This window comes from Macrotis lagotis, chromosome X, assembly GCF_037893015.1.
Source record: "Macrotis lagotis isolate mMagLag1 chromosome X, bilby.v1.9.chrom.fasta, whole genome shotgun sequence".
Taxonomy (NCBI): Eukaryota; Metazoa; Chordata; class Mammalia; order Peramelemorphia; family Peramelidae; genus Macrotis; species Macrotis lagotis.
In genome coordinates, this window is record NC_133666.1 from 55,989,200 (window position 1) to 56,011,618 (window position 22,419).

The following is a 22,419-nucleotide window of genomic DNA, read 5'->3' on the forward strand; positions in this document are numbered from 1 at the left end:
TATGAACTTAAACGAAGTGAAATGAGCAGTCCCAGGAGAACATTTTACATAGTGACGGCAATATTGTTCAGTGATCAAGTAAATGGGTTAGCAATCCTCAGCAATACAAAATTCTAAGATAATTCCGAAGGACTAATAATGAAAAATGCTATTCATCATCAAAAACATACTATTCGTGTCCAAAGAACTGATGGGGTCTGAAAGCAGATTGAACCATACTTTCTTTAATTTTCTTGTCTTATTTATCTAATATGTAAATATGTTTTGTACAAAAGTAAATGTATAACCCATATCAATTTGCTTGCATTCTCATGGTGGGGAGGAAGGAGAGGATCTGGAACTCAAAATTTTTTTTAAATTATTAAATTGTTTTTACATGTAATTGGGAAAAGGTAAAATATTACATAAATAGAAAAGAAAAGTTGTAGCTAATAAAAAGAGAAGGGTGGGAGCAAAATGTCAAATGGGATGAGGAGTGAAATCCAGATTAATGTTGGCAAGGTTAGCCCAGAAGAGAAAGCCACCTGCTTCCTTTCAGTCAGGTTCATCTCCCAAATGGATCCTTTGGTCCCAAAGCTATTTTTCACCTCTATTTTTCTTTTTAAATTGTGGATTTGTGTGGAAAATAAAGCTCATTTTTTAATAATGATTCAGTGCTTCAAAATCAGTGGTTTAACTGGCATGGGTACTCTTTCCTTCCATGTTGCTTGCTAGTAAAGTATGGAAAGTTCCAGAGAAAGTGTTTGGAGTCATAGGTGAGTAGCCTGGCATACTCTTTCCAATATCAATGGCAGGACTATTTGATTATGGTTTCAGAACTGGAAATGGATAAAGGAATAGCAATATAGTGAGTTGAGGAGATGGCCAAGAGTAAAAAGGAGCTCCGTTGGAGCCAGCCTGGCCTAATATAGTGGATTATGTGTAGTACTCATCAAGAAGAGTATTTCACTCTAAATCCTTTGAAAACTGCCTCAAAGATATTTCCATAGTTTCTATTTCAGCTTCACAGAATATATTTCCTCATTCATCTCCACCTGTTAATAGCCTACTCACTGTTTAAGGCTCAGGTCGAATGTCAGTTTCTCTATGAAGCCTTTCTTTATTCAACTCTAGACAGATTTGATCATGTCATCTACATAAAACTCCATGGTGTACCTGGGATTTAGCCAAAGTATAATGCAAAGAATCCAAGAAAAGAAGACAAATTGCAATCTCAACACCATTATTTATTACCTAGTTGACCATGGGCAAGTGACAAACTCTGAGTTTTCATTTCTGAAATGGATGTCCAATGGACATAATTAGAAATGTTGATACTTTGAGCAATCCTGTGAGGGTAAGTAACATGGCTATTATTAGGTCCATCTTACAGATGAAGAAATGGGGATTCAGAGGAGATGAGGTATTTATCAAGGAAGCCAAGGCTCACCTACCTCTAGGTCCACCATACTTTCTACTCTCTGTCTCAGAGGGCTGTTGTAAGTAAATCATACTCCATTCACCTTAAAGCACTATCTAAATGTCATTTCTTATAATCACCTCTCAAGTTTGATTTCATACTATTTCCCACAGACATCCCTACACACATTCTATGTTCTAACCAAACTGGACTACTCTCCATCCTCCCATTCTTAGCTCGCTTTCTTCCTTCTCTGTATTTGCTTATGCCATTCTCTATGTCTATAATAGACTTTCCCCATGTCCCTTTCTTCCTTCAACATCCAAATTAGATACAGCTCTTCCATGAAGCCTTCCAGGACACCTTGTATACAAAATGTTCTCTCCCTCTTTGAATTTTATAGCACTTTGCCTGGACCTCTTCTTTTGCACTTACCTCACTCTCCCTTGTATCACAGTTATTTGTGTACATGTCTTCCCAGCCCCCATTTTATTGTACTGTGTCACATTATAAGAATGGTGTCAGGAGCGTTAAAGCTCAGAATGAGCTGAAGCCTGTGAGGAAAAGCAAAAGACAACAAAAAGGTGGGGGTTCCCCCCCACTTTGAACTATATTTGGAAAAGAGGAGGATCCAAAAAAAGGGTAGAATCATTACTCTGCATTTATGGAATCCTGATGGCAGAATGATGGAAAGAAAGGAGAGCTGCTTGAATCTTCTTTGGCTTCCATATTCTCTGCCAAGGAAAATTATTTTTGTCCTGAAAAAGATAGAACAAAAGTAGCTAATAAGGAGTTAACACCAACGACAAAGAGGTACATAGTAAGAGTTATACAGATGCCATGGATCAATTCAAGCTTCTAGGTCCAGATGCACTATTAAGCCTGAGGTACTAAAACAACTAGCAGCTGTATTTACTGAGCCAACACTCCTGACCTTTGAAAGAGCAGGAGAAAAGAATCTATGGGACCAACAGGGGTAAATGTCTCAATTTTCAAAAAATAGAAGAGTAAAACTGGCAAATTATTAGCCAGTGAACTTGACTTCGGTCCCTGGCAAAATTTAGAATATGTTCTTAAATGAATGGTAAGTTACCATCTAGAAAAGGAAGTAGTGACCAAAAGCATGGCTTCACCAAGAATGGCTTGTGCCAAAGTACTACAAGCAAAGGGGATGCCCATCACATGGGGAATAGGAATAGCAGTATATGAACGTAGGGAAATATTGCTGCATTGAAAACAATGATGATGATGAAGAATGCTAAGAACCATGGAAAGATTTAGATGAACTGATACAAAGTGAATTAAACAGAACCCAAATATTATTCACAGTGACAATACTGTAAATGTAAAGAAGAAAAAAGAATCTAAGATTAATGGTGTGTAATTCTAATAACCAAATTTGTCCCTGAAGAAGAAAAACATGAATTATGAGAAGACACATTGCCTTTTCTTAAGATGTAGGGGACTACTAAGTGTAGAACATTGTATATGTGGTTGGACTTGATGTGGTTAGTTTTGTTGAGCTGTTTTCTTTTTTATTCTTTCATTTATGTGTTGCTATATAGTCTTCTGAAAGGAGGGAAAGTGAAGGACATCTTGAGAAATAATGGTGAGGTAAAAACAAAACATGTTTTCCTTAAAATAAATAGATAATGCCTAACATCATTTTCTTTTTCTAGCAGGATTATTAAACGGGTTGATCAGAGGAATACTATAGGAGTAAAGTCATATATTTCTACTCCTATATTCCTCAATTAATGAGCATCCCCTCTGCTTCTAGTTCTTTGGCATGAGCCATTTTTGATCAAGCCATGCTAGCTTTTTCAGTCACTGTTTCCTTTTCTAGATTGTCACTTGCCTGCCATTTAATAACATATTCTAGATTCTGCTAGGAACTGAAGTCAAGGTATCTCACACGATCTTTCATGCTAAGTCTCTAGCTCTCAGCATGGTGACCAGCACAAGGCAAGCACTTAATGAATGCCTGTTGATTGATCAATTGCTACTCTTAGGAACAAATTGGAGAAGTGAGTGAACCAGAACAGTGCAGGTAGATGGATTAGGGTACTACCTGGGTCATGTCCAACGAGGAGTCTTTATTGGTTAGATGTCAATTTAAAAAGAAATTTCTACTGAAGGATCTATGTTTGGCAACGAGCTATATGTCATATTTATTTGTGACTAGAATAAAGATATAGATGGCTTTTTTAAAACAAATTTGTCAATGATATAAAGTTAGGAAGAACTGCTGATATGTGGGATAACAGAATCCAAAAATATCCTGACACACTAGAATATTAGGATGAAGATAATCAAACAAAAGTCATTAGGGATAAATACAAAGTCTTGAAAGGCAGCATGATAGAATGGATAGGGATCTGGCTGAGTCAAGTCACATGACCTTACTATACACATCACCTCACCTCTCAGGGTCCCAGGTAACTTTCTAAGAATATTAGTTGAAGAAAAGATGCTGATTTACATTGGTAGAGGAAGTTTCATCATTTCAGGCAGAGTCTTCTATGTAAGTGAAATTACAGGTCCAGTCCCAACATCCCATGACAAATGGCAGCCCTAATTTGGATTCAATGAGCATCCCAAGCACAAGGTGAGGGAGATATGGTTAACCAACAATTCATCTAAAAAAGGACCTCTGGTCGGGAACTGCAAACCTGATATTAGCCAATAGCAGAATAGGCAGCACCAAAAGATTTTAAAACAGTCATAAGAGGGAGATAATGATTCTGTTATACTCTGTAAACTGTTGTTTTCAATCCTGAGTGCCACATTTCAGGAAGGATACTGATAGCTGGTGAGCATCTAGGGAGGATCACAAGGATGGTGATTGACTATATGAGAACTGGCAAAGAACCAGGGAAGTTTAGCCTGGAGGAGAGAAGACTTAAGAGGACATGGTAGCTATCTTCAACCCAATTCAATTAAATCTGATCAACATTTTAAAGCAATTTCAACATACAGTGCACACGTTCAGGATATTGGAAAAACAACTAAAATCAGTCCTTGCTGCCAAGGAACTTATCAGGATAATACAAAGTAATGAAATCTAAGCAATGTCATAAAGAAGGGAATGGAGAAATGTTGAATGCTGCAGAAGAATAAAATTCATTTAAGCATATTCAAAGATATTTAAGTATTTGAGGATTTTTTATGTGAAGGTGGGTTTAAACTTGTTCTCTTTGGTTCCAGAGTACAAATCTAGAAGCAATGAGTAGAAGGACTAAATAAGAAATTTTAGACTAGCCACAGGGATAAACGTTTGGACAATAGAACTCTCTGAAGGTATCATGGTTGCCTTGGGAATGAATGACTTCAAGCAAAGATTGGATGACCATTTGTCAGCTGTGTAAAAAAAAGGGGGGATTACAATTCAGGTCTTGCTTAGAAAGGATGGCTTTTGAGGTCTACTCCAAATCTAAAATTCTGTAATCCTATATGTTCTCTGAGAGAACTACTGTGTCTTTTTTACCTTTTTCATCCCCTCACCTTCCATCACACATAGGAGTTGTTTAGGAAATATTTGTTGTATTAAACTGAATGTATTAATGCAATTTTAAATTGTAAGGCACTTTAGAGAGGGACATTATGACCTTATCAATCCATAAGTGAACATTTATTAAGCACCTACTGTGAGCAAAGTATTGGTGAAATAAAGTGAAAAATGAAACAATTTCTTCCCACAAAGAATTCATATTCGATTAGTAGAGACAAAATATATGCACATACAATACCTATATTCAAAAAAGATCCCTTGTTCAATAACCTGCAGTGGCTCCCTATTACCTCCCGAGCAACTAAAAAGCCCTTTTTTGGCTATTACAGTGCTTCACAATGTGATTTCTTCTGACTTGCCTTTTCAGTTTTATACTTTCCTCTCCACCCCTCACTGTATAATCTAGCTCTATTGACCTACTCAGTTCCTCACATCTGACACTCCATCTGCTATTTCCATGCCTGGAATACTTTCCCTCCACCATTCGGAATCTCTCAAGACTTGGCTCAAATTCCAACTTTTGTGGGACTTTCATGATCCTCTCAACGACTATGTCCTCCCTCTCAAAGGCTACCATCCATCCATTCAAATGAAGGACAAACATCCTCTCTGTCTCTCTCTCTCTGTCTCTCTGTCTCTCTGTCTCTCTCTCTCTTTGGGGAAGCTAGGCAGCATAGTGGACAGAGCACTGGTCTTGAAATCAAGAATAGGAGTTCAAATTTGGCCTCAGACACTAGCTGTGTGACCTTGGACAAGTCATTTAACCCTGACTGCCCCACATCCAGGGTCATCTCCAATCATCCTGATTCTTATCTGGCCACTGGACCCAATGGAGGAGAAAGTGAGGCTGGTGACTTAGCACAGCCCCCCCTCACTCCAATCCAATTCATGTGCTTATCAAGGCATCACCTCCGTGATGTTGGCCTTCTCCTTCTTCAAGAAAGAACAAACATAATCTTGGAGGAGTCTATTTGTATCCCTGTTGCTTTCCCTGTTAGAATATAGTATGCAAATGTAAAAATGAGAATTTCTTGAAGGTAGGGGCTGTTTTGCTTTTCTTTGTTTTTCCAGGGCAATGTGTGTGGTACATAATAAACTTTTAATAAATGCTTATTAATTGACTGGTTAATTGATCTGGGGGGGAAGGTATTAGCAGCTGATGGGAACAGGAAAGGCTTGCAAATGTGGGGTGGTGATAACAAGGAGGCAAGGAGATTGTAAACATAGAGGACTGAAAGGATAGTGGTTTCCCGGACAGAAACAGAGAAGTTTGAAAGAGGGGTAGCTCTGGCATAATGAATTCTGTTTTAGACCTGTTGAGTTTGAAATGACCATATGGCATCCAGTTTGAGATGTACAATAGGCAGTTGGTGACACAGAGCTGGAGCTCAGAAGCATGGCAGTGGCTGGATCTATACTTTGTAGAATCTGAATGAAGATCACAATTGAACCCATGGGAGCTAATGAGATCTCCAAGTGTCAAATAGGGTTTGCTGCCCTTCATGTTTAAAGAGGATCAAAATGGCATCACTATGTCAGGATCAAGGTACAGTGTATCTGGCTGTGACTGATCAGACCAATATGAGCTCAGAAGGCTCTACCACAGGCCAGGTACAAATAGGCTACAGGAACATTTGGAGTGTAGATGTCTCAAGTTTCTTTTGAGCTACTGCAATTGTGCTTCTCTCATAGAGCATGTCTCCTTCTTTGATGCGGACATGCTCGGATGGGTGTTCCTGTACCAGTGTCTCCCATATCTCACAATAGATTCTAAAGTTCTTTAGAGAGATGTTGAGAATGTCCTTGTATCATTCCTTCTGACCTATGTGTGAGCATTTGCCTTGTGTGAGTTCTCTAAAATAGTCATTTAGGCAAATGTTTTGTTGGCATCTCTATGCCATGGCCAGTCCATAGGAGTTGGGCTCTCTGCAGTACAGTTTGAATGCTTGGCAGTTCAGGTTGAGAAAGGACCTCGGTGTCTGGTGCCATTTCTTGCCAGGGGATCTTCAAAATCTAAAGAGGGTCCAGAACATAGTCTTGTGGTCTAGCCACAGTTAATGAGCATGACATTGATGAAGATTTTGCAAGGGAAACTGAGAAGGTGCAGATGCTAGGAGAATCAAAAAAGAGCAGTGTCACAAAAACCCAGAGATAAGAGACTATCCGAGAAAAAATGGTCAGTAGTATCAGAAGCTACACAGAGATCAAGAAGGATGAGTGCTGAGAAAATACCAATATGGCAATTAAAAATTGTTGGAAACTGACAATTAACAGACCGGTGATAACTTTGAAAAGAACAATTTGAGTTGAAAGGTAAGGTCAGCAGGTTTGAGTAGTGGCTACAATGTTGTAGTCCCAGGCCTCCAAGAGTCTAGAAAGGAGGCAGAAGGTGATGGCCCCTGGGGAGTCCCATCAGTCAGCTAGATTCAGTTTTATACCATTTTACCAGTGTTGATGTGTGGCAGTGAGGCAGAATATAATTCTTCCTGAAGAAGTATAAACACATGTCATACAGAGGGCAATAGAGGACAAGATGGGTGGGAATAAGCTTCGATGTATGACCAGTGAGAAATTCCAGAGAAGAATGAGAATAAAAGCCATCATCAAAAAAGAACATATAGAGAGATGGGCAGGCCCCCTGGGGAGATCAAGGGCAGCCAGGACCCTCCACTCATATCTTCACAACTTCAAGAGAAAGAAAAGAAGGCCTCAGTACATTGTGGACTCTCTGTGGGCAATTTATGGAAGGACATGGATGACAGTCAAAGAGGAGAGGCTGCAATCTGTACTCTCAGACGGAGCTTCTGAATCAGTGAGATTAGAGTTCTGTGTAAATGTGAGTAGAGAAAGTAAAGGATGCAGGAAAGAGTTGGAGTATACCTCCAAATAAGGGGCATAAGATGATGATCCAGCCAAGGAGTCCCCAAACAGGCAATTGGACAGGGAGAGGAAAGATAAGAGAATGCTGCATCTTAAAAATTGAGAGGAGAGAAGATCAGGAAAAGTCAACAGTGTCAAAGGCTGCAGAGGTCTGAAAGGATTGCATTGCATGGGATATGGCGATGAAGAGATACTTTGGTTACTTTGGAAAGAACAGCTTCAGTTACAATATTGATGTTTGTCTTTTGTTTTTGAAGAAGACCCTGGATTGGAGTGAGGGGGGAGCTGGGCTAAGTCATCCGACTTACTTTGTCCTTCAGGGCCATTTGGGTCCAGCGGCCAGATATGTATCAGGATGAGTGGAGGTGACCCTAAATGTGAGGCAATCAGGATGAAGTGACTTGTCCAAGATCACACAGTTAGTAAGTGGCAAGTGTCTGACCATTTCAGTTGATTGATTTTAGACAGTAAGTTGTAAGTGTTGATCTGTAAGTAAAATCATAGGTTTGGACCAAAACCACTGCCATTTCCATCACCATAGACAGTGCCATCAGAACTACCATAAGCCATCATTTTCACCATTCAGCACCCGTCCTCCCACAGATTTTAAGTTCCTTGAGGGCCAAGAATGGCTATCTTGCTTGTGATGACATCCCTTATTCCAATGCACACAGCAGATGCTTCAGTTACAGAATTGTGGAAATGAATTTCTTGACATGATTTCTCATCTAATCATTTTACAATTTCTATTTTATTTTTACCTACATATTCCCCAGCTCCTTGCACATAATAAGTACATTCTAAATGTTTGCTGAATGAGTTTTATTGCATTTCCATGATCCAAAAACATGGAGTGAATTCATTTCTAAAGAAAATAACCATTGTAATGAACTCATTGAGTTTCTATGTCCACTTCCATTTCTCAGGTGCCTTTCTCCCTTAAGTTTCAGTTAACCCTCAAACTCTTCCCCAGTGATGCATAAACAAGACATTGCTATATCTGGGTCATTGAGGCTCTTAGCATTGTTCCTCCAGATTTGGGGAGTTTGAATGACTTAAACCAAGTGCCTGAAGGCCAGCCAGCTTGGTGGGCTTTCAAAGGAAGTAAAACACAGAGCTTCTAAAAAACAAACAAACAAAGAAAAAACAGAGCTTCTGTCCTTAAGGATATGACAAATGGGACCTAGCAGGTTCAGATCTGGGGGGCTGTAGTCCTGGATGAAGCTACAACTGTTATCTGGCATGTGTGGGGTGTATCAAAACAGATGGCTCAGACTGTGTACCTTCCATTATCTCACAGTGCTGCAACAATGAATGAGCTGAAGTTGTTAGAAAATAACTTCAAAATGATCTTGGCAAATCTGCTACTAATGTAAAATTGTAATAGAAACATTATCCTTCAACACAACAATAAATTCAATTCAGATCTGAAAGCATACTGTAAGTAATTGTTGCAGAGTAATGTGAAGTTGAGTCAATGTCAGTGTAGTATCAAGGGATGGCCTTGGGATCCTGCTAATCTAGGCTCAAGTCCTACGTATCATATCTACTAGTTTGTGGTTATGGACAAGTCACTGAATTTTAAAGCTGGAAAAAGAGTTCAACAACTATCTAGTCAAACCCATTCCTGAAGAACTGCTACTGCAACTGAGGCAGGTTCAACTTTATGATCTCCAAAAACAGGAACCACTCCATCTCTTGGGGTAGCCCATCCTGCTACTGGATGGTTATAACTGATTGGAAGGTTTCCCCCAACTTCAAGCCTCACCATACCCATTTTTTCTTAGTTGTGTCCATTAGGGTCAAACTGAAAGAGTCCAATCCCTCTTTCATGTGACAATCATTCCAATATGTGAAGACAGCTGTCATTGTTCCCTGAGGCTTCTCTGCACCAGGCTAAATAGGCCTATTCTCATCAATCAGTTTTGCTATGGTATGAACTTGGTGCCTCTCACTATTCTGGATCTGTTCCTCTTGGCATACTTTAGCTTATTAACAGCCTTTCTAAAATGTGGTGGCTAGAACTGATCAAAGTAATCTGGATATGGCCTGATCAGGCAGAGTATAGCAGGAGTCTCACCTTTCATTCCTGGAAGCTGTGCCCTTCTTAATTAAGGCCAAGATCTCATTGATGCAAACCCCTTAACATCCCTCAGCTTTGTCTAGACAAACTGTAGTCTAACCATAGTTATAACATCTTAATCTTGGGAAGTCAACTTTTTGAACTCAAGAGTAAGGCTTTGCATCTATTTTCATTTAATTTAATCTTGGTTTCAGCTCACTGGGATAACCTGTTATGGTCTTTTTGGCTCCCAACTCTGTTATTGAAGGTGTTAGTTCTCCCTCTGACCTTATTAATACCTCTCTCAGTGACTCTAGAGAGCTAAGAGTAGAAGTTGCAGAAAACTGGACATATGTACTGGTGGAGGGAGTTTTCTTTCCTTGTGAAATTCCAAGCTCAGATCTCCTTCCCCCAAAAAGGTAATTTGGAGCAAAGTTAAAACATGTGGATTTAGGGTCAGAGGACCTGAGCATCTATTACCTGTGTGAATTTGGGTAAATCAGTTACTCTCTCTGATCCTGTGTTTCCCCCTCTATGAAGTTAGGGATTATATTGGGTAAACTGTGCCAGTCCTTCTACCTTTAAATAGACAAGCTTTCTTTTAAGGATGAAAAGAAAAGAAACCACTCTCATTTTGCTTCGGATAGTGAGGACAATATTAAGTTGGTTTTTTTCCCCCTTCAGAGACAAAGCCGGGTCACACCGACTTTCTCTTTTTGTTCAGGTCATTGAGGAAAGCCTTCAGTTCTGTCTTCCACAATCACTCTCTTGCCTTATGGATACACCTTCAGAGGAAACATCAAGCACCCCCTTAAGTTTCAATATTTTTTTTCTTTTTTGAAACCTTTCCATTATCCGTGATGCCCTTAAAGAGCAGTTCACATAAGTAAAGGGAGGAATCAAGAAAAACCTTGAAGATTCTTTTGGCGTGGAGGGGGATGGGGAGGTGGTGTTGACATGACCAAGGCCCATCTAGCTCCTCCTAGCCCCCTTGTCCTCTGGGTCGGTGATGAAGATTATCTTATATTCTCTTTTCATTCATAAATCTGTCAGGTAGGAGACCTATTCGTTAATTGGGGATCTGGAGGAGTAGGCAGCTAGTTTGGTGCCCCTCCACCCCTCATCCCCCGTTCTCACGGACGACTCAGTCTCCGAAGTTGCCCTGCAGCTGTTTCCCCTAGGATCGTGTGAGACGGTGCTCTGCTGTGTGTTAGCGAGGTGGGACAGCCTGGAGGGCTGCGAGTGTGCAAAACTGCCAGCGGGCGTGTGTGTCGCGGCGGCTGCTTTCCTGTGCTAAGCCGATTTACTTGTTTAAGGTCTGACCTCATCATCCTGTCGGTATGGGTTCCCACCTCCACACTTAGCAGCAGCAGAGGCAGCAGTGGCGGCAGCGGCAGCGGCGGCACAGGCAGAGGCAGCCACAGCCACAGCCGCAGCCGCCGCCTGGCTTCAGCTCCAAGTGGATGCTGCTGAGCACCAGAGGCGGGCTGGGGGGGTAGTAGGAGGGGGGAGGGAAGGGGGGGGGAGGAGGAAAGGAGCGAAAGGAAGGCGCTTGCTCCAGACACTTGGGCTTTCGTAGCTTGTTCCGAAGAGGCAGAGAAAAGAGAGATAACAAAGGCTCCATTTCCTTCCCGGGAGGGAGAGCCGGCTCCGGTCTCCCCCCACACACACACGTTCCCTCCCTCTTCGTCCACCCCCTACCCCACCCCCACCCCCACCCCCCACCCCCACCCCCCGCCAAGATGTCAGTGTCGGGCAAGAAGGAGTTTGACGTGAAGCAGATCCTTCGGCTCCGCTGGAGGTGGTTCAGTCACCCTTCGGCCGGCACCCCCGGGCCCGGAGGCTGCCTCCAGCAGGAAGGATATGAACACCGGGGGACGTCGGGCCAGAGCCGCCTGAAGAGCCACTCGCGGGACAGGGGCAGCGGCGGCGGCGGCGGGCTCAAGAAAAGCAGCGCCGCCAGTCCGGGCCGCCAGAACATCTTGGCCCCCGTGCCCGGGCCAACCCCTGCCCAGCAGAGAGCCATCCAAACGTGGCATCAACAGAACCTGATCGAACATTTCCGAGTCAATGAGGATACTCCAAAAGCCGGCCCAGAAGAGAACCTGCTCAGGGAAGGGACCCAGGACAGCCCCCCGGATGTGCAGATGATCACTGAACAAAACACTGATAACTCTTCCTCAAGGTAAGAGAAGCCCCCAGCTGGGGCATTTGACTTCCCACCCTTTGCACCCGGGGGTTTCAATAGAAATGTGCGTAGAGACCAGCAGGATGTCCCTAATGCGCCCCCCCCCCCGAAAAACTCGACTCCCAACTTGAGAACAATCTGCTTTCCTGATGCTGACGAATTTAGGTCATTTCGGATCTATCCCCCCGCCCCCCACCCAGGTTGTGGATTCACTTTTTTTTAGAATCGTTCGTTCCGTCCTTTGTGGGCTCGTTGCTTCGTTCTTTTTGCCTTTTAGGTTTCAGTGTCTGCGGCGATATGTGGGACGGAGGTTCTGACTTTGTAAGTTACGGTAACTTTGACAAAAGACTTCTTAGTCTTTATTGGTTCGTTTCCCCCTGCTTCTTATTAAAGTCTGTGCGCCTCCCACCTGAAAAGGGAAGTTTTGCCTCGCTTCTCAAGGACTGTTTCGGTGCCAGGGCGTCTTTACCTTCGGAACTGCTAGGCAATCTTGACAAAATTGACTCTAGAGAGCCAGCAAAGAGATGGTCCCTACTTAGGGCAGCACTCTTGGACAGCTAAGCAGGCCAGGACAGCTATTTTGGAACTTAACAGCAAAGTAAGGGGCGGAGGGAGGTCAGTGTGACTGCTTACCTTTAGAAAACGTCTTGATTTTCTCTACTTTAGCTTCAACCTTTCACGAACTCAGATGCTGTTAATGTGGAAGAAAATTATAGCCTGGCAGTTCCAGCTAGAAAACATGAGTCAACCGTCTTTCTTTTTCTTTTTAAGATGTGAGATGTTTATTTTTTTCTTTTAATGCATCCTAAGGTCAATCTAAAGATTTTGGCAAAAGAAATCTCAAAGTGCTCTACACAAAGAAATGATTTTCATGACATTTCCTAATTATATAACAGCTTGAGCAAAATATTACAAGTGATGTCCTAGATGTGAAATTGCTTAGGAGGGGAGCTATATGCTTGAATAAGGGGGGGTAAAGGACTGCCTTGACCTCCAAAGTCTCCCACTTTACCCCACTCCCCTTAAAAAAAAATTCAGACACTTTGACATCATTTGTGCTCTCTTTATGTACAATAGACTCTCCATAAAGAACACATAAGTTCATGATTAATCAACTCTAGGCCCCTTAGGTGAAATGATACCAAAAAAACCTTCCTTGAGAAACATGCTAAATAAAGGCTTCTGTGAGACAATTCAAATCTGTGAATAAAATATTTACATAGAGGTGTTCAAAAATATATGAAGCCAGTGAAGACATCTGGAATAATCACCATTACTGAAATACAAAACTGGTCCTTCAGCTAGAAAGATTCAGGTTTAAGTCCCATGGCGTCACATACTAGCAAGTGACCCTAGGCAAGTCATTTAACCTCTCAGTGCTCTTAGAAACTAAGTTTTGAAGTTTCAGAGAAAATACTGGCCTACATGGACAGAGGGAATTTCTGGATCTTCAAGTTTCCTACTTCATTGAAATCACAGATCCAGTCCCTATTTCTCCAGGACAAAGGACAATAGCTATCAGATCTGTTTGTTTGGTTTTTAGTAGTTAGTATGATAGCAAACTCATAATACAACGATTGCTCATTATACTATTCCTAAATGAAAATCCCAACAACCATTTAAAAAATCTCCTGCTGAATCCTGAAGTTGGTAAGATGTTTGTTTTCAAATAAGTTCACACGTCTCTTTCAATAACATAGAACATGAAGCTTTACCTACTGTCACCTACTGACCAAATTCTATAAAAATTCTTGAACAGATTTGTCAGCCCTTGGCTTGGTGATGGAAGGGCCTGCTGGGCCTGGAGCTGGCACTGGGATCAAGAGTTCCCCCCGTGCAGAGCAGTTTTTATGGTGTGCTTTCTGATTCTCTGCACTGTACTTAACCTTCTGAAAACATAGCAGGAGATAGGCCAGAGTTCTTCATCTGAAGGCCTTGACCCTTCAAAATGAAGATGTATGTCTTTTGAATAACTCTATTTCAAGATAACAGTTTCCTTGGTAATCATGGACATTTTCTTTTATGCATTTCAAACTGCTCTTCTGAGAAGGGGAGATGTACTATTGAGCTGAACACTGTGCTGAATGCTTTACCAACATAATCTCATTTGATCCAAAAAACAACATCCTCATTTTACAGTTGAGGAAATTAAGGCAGCTAAAGTTTCAGTGACTTGCCAGTCACACAACTACTATCTGACACCAGATTTAATCTAAGATTTTCCTGACTCCAAATCCAGTGATCTTATCTACTGTACCACCTAGGGGCCTCTAAGAAGGGGTCTCTAGGCCTCACCAGTATGCCATAAAAATGGTTAAAAATTCCTTCTGTACAGAAATATGTTGTTAACAGTGCTACACCTTGTGAAAGGAAGTCAGCACTGTTGTCTTTGAAAAAGGAAATAAATACAGGAAACTCTATCAATCGAGGTTTTGGTGGCATGGGTTTCCGAAACAACAATGATAGGACCTTGAAAGATCATTGAGAGGTAGCTAGGTGGTACAGTGGATAGAGTAATAGGCATGTATTCTGGAGAACCTTACTTCAAATCCAGACTCAGACACTTGACACTAATTAGCTGCATGATCCTAGGCAAGTTACTTAATCCTGATTGTCCTGCAAGGAAAAAAAAAAAGAAAGACCATTGAGTTATAGATGTAAGGGTCATTAGAGGTCACATCACTAAATCCATTCCTCTCATTTTATAGAAGAGGAAATGGGGGGGGAAAGAGGTTAAATGACTGGTATAAAATCATACAGCTGATAAGTACCTGAGACAGGATTAGAACCCAGGTCTTCCTAACACCTTACTCAGGACCCTATTCACAATGCCATGCTTCTTCACATTCCTTTAGATAAGACAATCTCATTATACTAAAGACTTTCCTCCAATATTAAATGGGTGAGAACTGAGTATGAATGACTAGCATGCTCTATTTGAAGAATATCACAGAAACAGACCTAGAGAAAAAACTGTAGCAAAATCACAGTCAAGTGAAATCAGCAGGCATGACCAGGCACTTAAATAACCATCATGGCACCAAAAAAATCTAAAATGCAGCTTCTTTCTGCTCCTCTGTACTTATCATGCCTGGAACATTTGTGTCTAGAAAACAGCCATGTGCTGATTTTTCACATCTACTGTATATGAATATGTGTACTAGGCATCAGGGACACTGACTCACTCCTATTCCAGTTGTCTTGGTCTCAAACTTCTGGTTCTTTTGCTTCTCTCTGGCCTACTGAATCACCAATGCCAAATCACTCCCCCAATCAGTGGCCTCCATTTCCCAAACTGATCTATGATCTTCCAAGTATCAGGGAAAATACTTCAATAATATCCTATTTCTCATAAAACTATAAATAGACCAGTTAAGAATTTATCATGCATAGTACATTGATAAATCTTAGCACACCATATAGGATTACGTTATATATGTGTGTCTGTGTGTGAGTGAGGGTGTGAAAGTTTTAGAGGGTCACAAGTCGATGTCAGAATATTAATGTGAGAAAATATGTTGCCCTAAAATAACCCCGAACACCTTTACATTGTGTGTGTGGATTATCTACGCTGCAAAAGACCCTCCCTAGCACAGAGCTAAATCAGAACCTTGGAGTTACTTATCAGTAGGGAACAGTACTGATGAGGCCTGATCCCATGGCCCTAATTCTCTTGGCACAGAGGAGCATAAAGCTGCATAAAAAGGGTCAGTTAGATGGGTCACCTGTAATTTGTCATTATCTGGGTCAGCCTTACCATGTTAAACAGGAACCATGGTTCCCATTTCACCCAAGAGCCCTTAAACTAACGCTGGGCCAGGAAAAGTACTGCTGCTCTTAGGTTCTGAGGCCCTTTCAACAGTGTAAAGGAATTCTGTGGTGAGGTTTGGAGTCCAAAGCTAATGGGGGTTAGGGCTGTTGTTCACTAACTCCTGGAAATTAAAACCAAGGAGGTAGATCTCAACTCTGCCAAATATCCTCTTCCATATGGAGCTAACCCTGAATACTTCCTGAGAGCTCATTGATTAATCACCAAGTTCAACCAGCTAATTCAGAGATACTCTGGCCTCTGGACTTATTAAGCTGTTGACTGATTAATTAATGAGCTATAGGGGAGTTTGGGGGGTTAACTGTTTACCGAATATGTTTGTAACAAGTAATAGAGCTAAAAGGAATGCATTACTCAGTAAGAGTCTCCCTGAAGTTACAACTATAGTACAGAGGATCCTGGATCAGGAAGCTGAACTATAAAACACCCAAGTACCAAATCATGTGTCACTAGCTTCTCTCAGTCCCAGCACAAGCCTTTCCACAGTGTGGAATCTTCTGGAGCAATATTTCACCTTGGTGCAGGGTGGGGGTGGGTGGGAAGGATGAGTTTATTATAAAATATTTGTAAAAATATTTGTAATCTCATTGCCCATAAGAAGACTGGGTGTTCTTATTCCCACAAAGGAAATAAGCCACAAGAGTCTCCTCATCAGCAATCAGTTTGGGACTAGGGGATAGGGGGAGAGAATTTGATGAAGAACAGAGAATAACTCCTCCTGTTCCATACATAGGCCTTGCATCTTGGTCCATGCATTAGTTTATCTAGAGAGACCTGAAAGGACCTTGAGGAAGGCACTACATCATTGCTCTGAACCTGATACTTGCATGGTGATAACTGAAGCACCCACTGGCAAAATTCATGGCAGTCAAAGGCCTTTAAAAATTCTATGTTGAGTTTTAAGTGACAGAGTCATTGTTCTCTTATGGAGTTTGGCAGGCACCTGCATTCAGAAAAAATATGGGAAATTATCTCAAAAAGGGAGAGCATAAGAATCTATAACTCTCATATTTGGAAATTCAGAATATTCCTTACACCCTGACCTCCCCTCCAGGGAAATACCATTTTATATTTCCATTTGTAGGTCTCTAAAAAACTGAAGACCACCCCACTGTTAGAATGGGGTAAAATGAATGGGCTATTTAAATTTGAAAAGGCAACTAACATATCCATAATAAGATATTCATTTCACTCAGGGTTGATTATGCATAAAATAAACTAATCAACCTACGAGAATTGCTAGAGCTATTTCTACTCTGGAAAAAAAAAATTACACATTATTTGTAAAATCATCGCAGAACACAATGCTTCTCAAATAACCAGGTTGAGTGGTTGGCCAAAAGCCACCATATATTCTCTGAATTCTCCTTTTCAGTTTCCTTCCTGCCTAAGAATCCATCATTTTTGAGTAAGGGTGAGAGTATATTGAGCAAATCAATCAAATCACCTCACTTTTTCTAAAATCAATAATAAGATACTATATACTTCTCAGATGATGACATGGGTCTCAATTGATCACTTGATATGAATATAGTTGTGTTATTAAATCTGGATTGGTTTAGGGACTTGATCATGTACTCTAGAACCTATATGTCACCATTAAGCTAGGTGAAATCAAAGAGGAAAAAAAAGAGAGCTCCAGTTAAACCCTTATCAAGCAATTCCTTCCATGGAGGGAGGAAATCTCCTCAGCCTCCTCCACCCTCACCCTCCCAAATTAGGAACTTGTGAGCTCTGGGGGAGTTGATGGACTTTGGACTTCCATTTTCCTGTTGATGGGAAAGAAGCAGATTGTAGCAATGTCTTAACTAGAAGCCAGGAACAGGCTGAATATGATGAGTAAAGACAAATTCAAGGTTGTACAGAGTTCCCAGAAGAAAGGTTACACTTTTCTTATACAAAAGAGAAACATACTGAGGACTCTAGCCAAAGAATTTCCAGTAGCTGGGAATTACTGTTTTACTACCTGTTCTTTCTAAGTTTAAGTCTCCATTCTCTTGAACTGTGTTTATACTGGTGGGAAAGGATGGCCTAGACTTGGGGAGAGGGAATGTGTTGCATCCACTGTTCTTACTGTGCCACCTTAGTAAATATTGCTTTCTAAAAACTAAGACTGTCTGTCTCATACCCATGATAGGGAAGAGCACACCAGTAGGGGTTTATGAGCTATGTAAGAAAGACCCTTCCAACTTCTAGACTTTGAGGGGACAAAGAACAGGAACTCTAGGATCCAAGCTGCCAGTGGAAGGGTCCCTTCCTTTGTCCACTGAGCCCTCCTACTCTGGGTTCAGTTAGAAGTAGGACTTGGGAGTTTCTTTGTGTTCTGTTTAGATTCCATAGAAAGAGAAACATTTGTACAAAGGAGACTCCACTAGGTGCAAACCAAAAACAAATAAAGAGGAGGGATCAAACTTGCCTGCTGGCTGCCCCAGGCCAGTTATGCAGAAGATGTATTTCCATATACTTATCTGTAAGTCAGAGGATGACAGAGTGACCCATGCCTCAGCTTGTGGAAGTTACATATGGTTTATGGTATTCCATATATAGATTAAGGCAGGGAAAATAATTAATTTGCAGCCAAATATTTCCCAACTGTATTCCTTGTCCAAAATATATTTCTTCATTCTGTCCTCATCTTTTATACAATAAGAGTCAGTGTCCACTTTGGGATGGCTCCATATTCCAGCAAACTGAGAGGTATCAAGGGGAGGAAGATTCCTATGCCAAGTCCTGTTTATTGCACCTCTAGCTTCATGGTAGCAAAGAAACCCCAAACTGTATTTTAAAAAATCCTCCAAACTTGATTTCCTAAGGAAGGCCAATTAGGATCTCCATCAAAATCTCTTTTACTTAACTATGCCCCTTAGTTGAATTTCCAGATTAAATTTCTAATTAACTGTTTTCAAACTCATTCTATATTTTGATTGAGAACACCAACTATTCATTTTACAAAACAAACCAGTGCATTTCCTACTGTATTGGCTATATTTTTAGCCTTCACCGCTTTCTGACAGATTCTTTCCCATTAACAGGATGGGTCCTAAGCATCAGATAGAGTAGGGAGCTGCCCATGTGTGTAATTTGAGGGCGAAAGGGAAGAACCTTCTGTCCCAATGTACCTCCCCCTTGTCAGATGATTTTGTCTGAAATCCTACTGCAGATGAAGTACTTGATTAGGGTTTATAGATGGAATACAGTTGGTAAAATCCTTTGTAAATCTTAAGGATATCAAAATCTCTTGTTACTAGAATCCTGATGACTACTAACTCATTATGTTAGATATTCCAAACTTGCTGGGCAGTAGTTTAATAAATAATGATGCCCTCCAAGTGAAATGAACATCACTGAAATCCACACAAGACAACAGGAGGAAGTTTAGAAGGAGACACAGATAAGCAAGCTGGTATTGGTTCTATTGTGTTATTTATTATAGACAAAAATGAAGCTGTACAGAACAGAAACATGGTCTCCTAGGCAATCTTCTTTTGTTCTTCCTATATGGAAAAGTTGGGGTTTATTGCAGTTTGTCAAGCTCATGGTCGAGAAAAAGAAAGAATATAAAATGTATCTGGTCCAATGCACCTTCTGCATTTTATAAGTAAATTTAAGTGAGGTTCAGAAAAGTGAAAGTGCGTGACTATTATCACATGGCAAATGATTGGCAGGATCAAGCCTAGATCTCTAACTCCTAAGACATTCAATGTTCTTTCCACGATTCCTTGATGTGCCTCTTTAAAAAAATGAGGGAAAAAGTATATAAATCCTTTGTGAACTATTGAGTAACTTCTTTGTTGGAAGCAAGAGGCCCAACTGGCCTTTTGCACTAGCCTTTGAATTCAACTGAGACTGTCAAGTTTATGATGAACCTGAACCAAAGGAAATATGTGTGTGTGTGTATGTATAAAGGACTTAGTGTTATAATAGAGGAATGAAAATAAGAGACTTGATAACTATGACTTTATTTTAGCTGCAGTATTAAACAGTATGCTGAATAAGGTAAAACTCATCATTAAACAGTTTTGCCTGTAGTTAGTGGGACCAATGGGCTGGCATCAGCTGTAAGGTTTCTTATTCATTCAGAAGCCTTTTAAAGGGCCAGTAACTCTCTGGGCCTATCAATCAAACAATGTTTGACAAGGGACGGGCATGAGTCCAAAACTCAATGAACTATGCCAAGATGACTCTAGTGATTGATTTGTAAGTCGATAGTACTATTTCTTAAGGTATAGATAGTGCTTTGCTGATAACATAAAAGTGAAGCAGGGAGAATGTGAACTTAATTTTCATGCAAATGTCTGGTGAAACTAGGTTTGCTTGTAAACTCAAATTTTAGTTGCAAGGTAGCTTAAGTGCTTCTGGGTCCCACAATATTTTGAATAATAAGAGGGCTAGTAATAAAGGATCTGAACTCCTATCCACTGACTGCAATTATTCTAAGATCACTATAACACTGAGGGCTGTGGAAAGAATCATAGAGTGAAAAGATTTTGGTGATGAAAGGGACTTGGGACATCATCTCATGCAATGCTTTGACTTTACAGATGAAAAAACTGAGTCTTCAAGCTTATAATAATTGAAGAGCTAAGTTTAAAAACCAAGTCATTTGATTCAAACCCAGTGTTCTTTCTACTAGGAAATGCTGTTCTCAGGATCATGACTTTCAGTAGCAGACTTGATCGAATAATATATAATATATAATCTCTGTAAAGGGTTTTGCATCAATAAAGTGATATATATAAATGTGAGTTATTACCATGACCACAATTCTAAACTGACAACTTCTCTAAGGTAGGGACTGTCCTGAGCACTTCTTTGTATCCTCACTGTTTAACACAGTGCCCAGCAGATAGTAGGCTGCTTATGAAATGTTGACTGCAAATGATGTTTTTATGCATATTTAAAAATTCTTTTAAAAATTTATTTATTTTGAATTTCATAATTTCAAATAATATTAAAAAAAACTTCTTGGGGCAGCTAGATTGCACAGTGGATAGAGCACCGGTCCTGGAGTCAGGAGTACCTGAGTTCAAATCTGGCCTCAGACACTTAAAAATTACCTAGCTGTGTGTGACCTTGGCAAGTCATTTAACCGCTCTGTCTTGCAACCCCCCTCCTCCAAAAAAAACCAAAACCTTCTTGTAAATTAAACAATGGTTTTTAAAGCATAGAAATAAAGCTACTGGAATAAAAAAAAGTTTCAGGTGCTTAGTAGTGAAAGTAGTGGTTGGTTCAGATGAGAAAGATAGAGCTAGATATCGGGAAATAGGGCAAAGAGGGGTAGATGTAGTTAATGGCCCCGAGGGAGTACAAAACAGAGAAGAGACTGGTAAGAAAAATATAAAACAGCCAAAAGTAGCTGATTTTGTCTTTTTTTTTTTTTTGTATTAGCAAGGCAGTGGGGAAGGGGGTTAAGTGACTTGCCCAATGTCATACAGACAGAAAAATATTAAGTGTCTGAGGCCAGATCTGTACTCAGGTCCTTCTAACTCCAAGGCCGGTGCTCTATCCATTGTGTCACCTAGTTGCCTTTTGTTTTGAATGGGGTGCATCACTTTGAATGCATATGCCTTCTAGCTTGTAGGAGATTTCTATTTGGTCTGATATGTATATATGGATGGATGTAGAATGAAAAATAGTCATGTCTAAAATTAAGAAATTTCATTTAAGCATGCCTTGAGCTGACAAACCCTGTACATTTACTATGTCTGCTCCATGTGAAGTGAGCACAGTTATATAGATAACAGCACAAAGAATACTGAAAATATTTTTTAACCATTATCTGGATATTTGAAATGAAATTGATGGGTTAGATCTCAATTATCTGTATAACTGTCTGATCACTGGCTACAGTTTACGTCCGCGTTATTCACAATTTTTGACAGTCACATTCAAGACTTTTCATATCTCCTTAGTTTATCAGTGTTGACCCAGATACCATCATGGAAATCAAAGAAGACATTTTGAATGCATGACTCTATGCTAGTTTCACATATTGAACAGATGTCATTAGTTAGAAGAATTAGTTTCAAAGAGTTTCCATATTCTATTTTAAAAGAATTCTCCAAAGGCATAATGATATGAATAATAAAGCCTTTTTTTAAAAAAAAACCCATACAATTCTTCATTTAAAATACTTTTCTCTTATGAACCTCATTGTTCTAGAGTTCACCTTTCAAATCAATATTATTGGTGTCAATCTGATTTATGAAAATCAGTTCAAAATCTGGATGCATCCAAATGGAGACAAAACTAAATTTATGTTTATATTTTGAACTAAGACCCCTCTGGGGTGTCTTCAGTGTCACTTGGACTGGGAAGGTAAGCTGAAGGTTATCTGTGTTTGCTCTGAAAGTTTCCAATTGTGATTTAAATCAATCAGACTGACCCATGTATTCCTAGAATGAATCATTGATATGAAGCTAGAAAGGGCCTCAGAAGTCTTCCAGGTCAACCCCCCATTTTACAAAAAAAAAAAAAAAAAAGAAAACTGAGGTTTCAGAGAAGTGAAGAAATTTGCCCAAGATCACATATATCCCAGGTTCTTGGGCTA

General features: G+C 40.3%; 1 protein-coding gene across 1 annotated transcript in view; it reads left to right on the forward strand.

The window, feature by feature from the left end:
• Positions 1-11,594: 11,594 nt before the first annotated feature.
• The window catches only part of KLHL4 (kelch like family member 4), a 151,819-nt gene continuing 140,994 nt past the window's right edge, over positions 11,595-22,419 (forward strand). The window contains exon 1 of the mRNA XM_074206955.1: positions 11,595-12,037. Coding sequence (XP_074063056.1) covers positions 11,595-12,037 — 443 coding nt within the window. The remainder of the gene's footprint in view (positions 12,038-22,419) is intronic.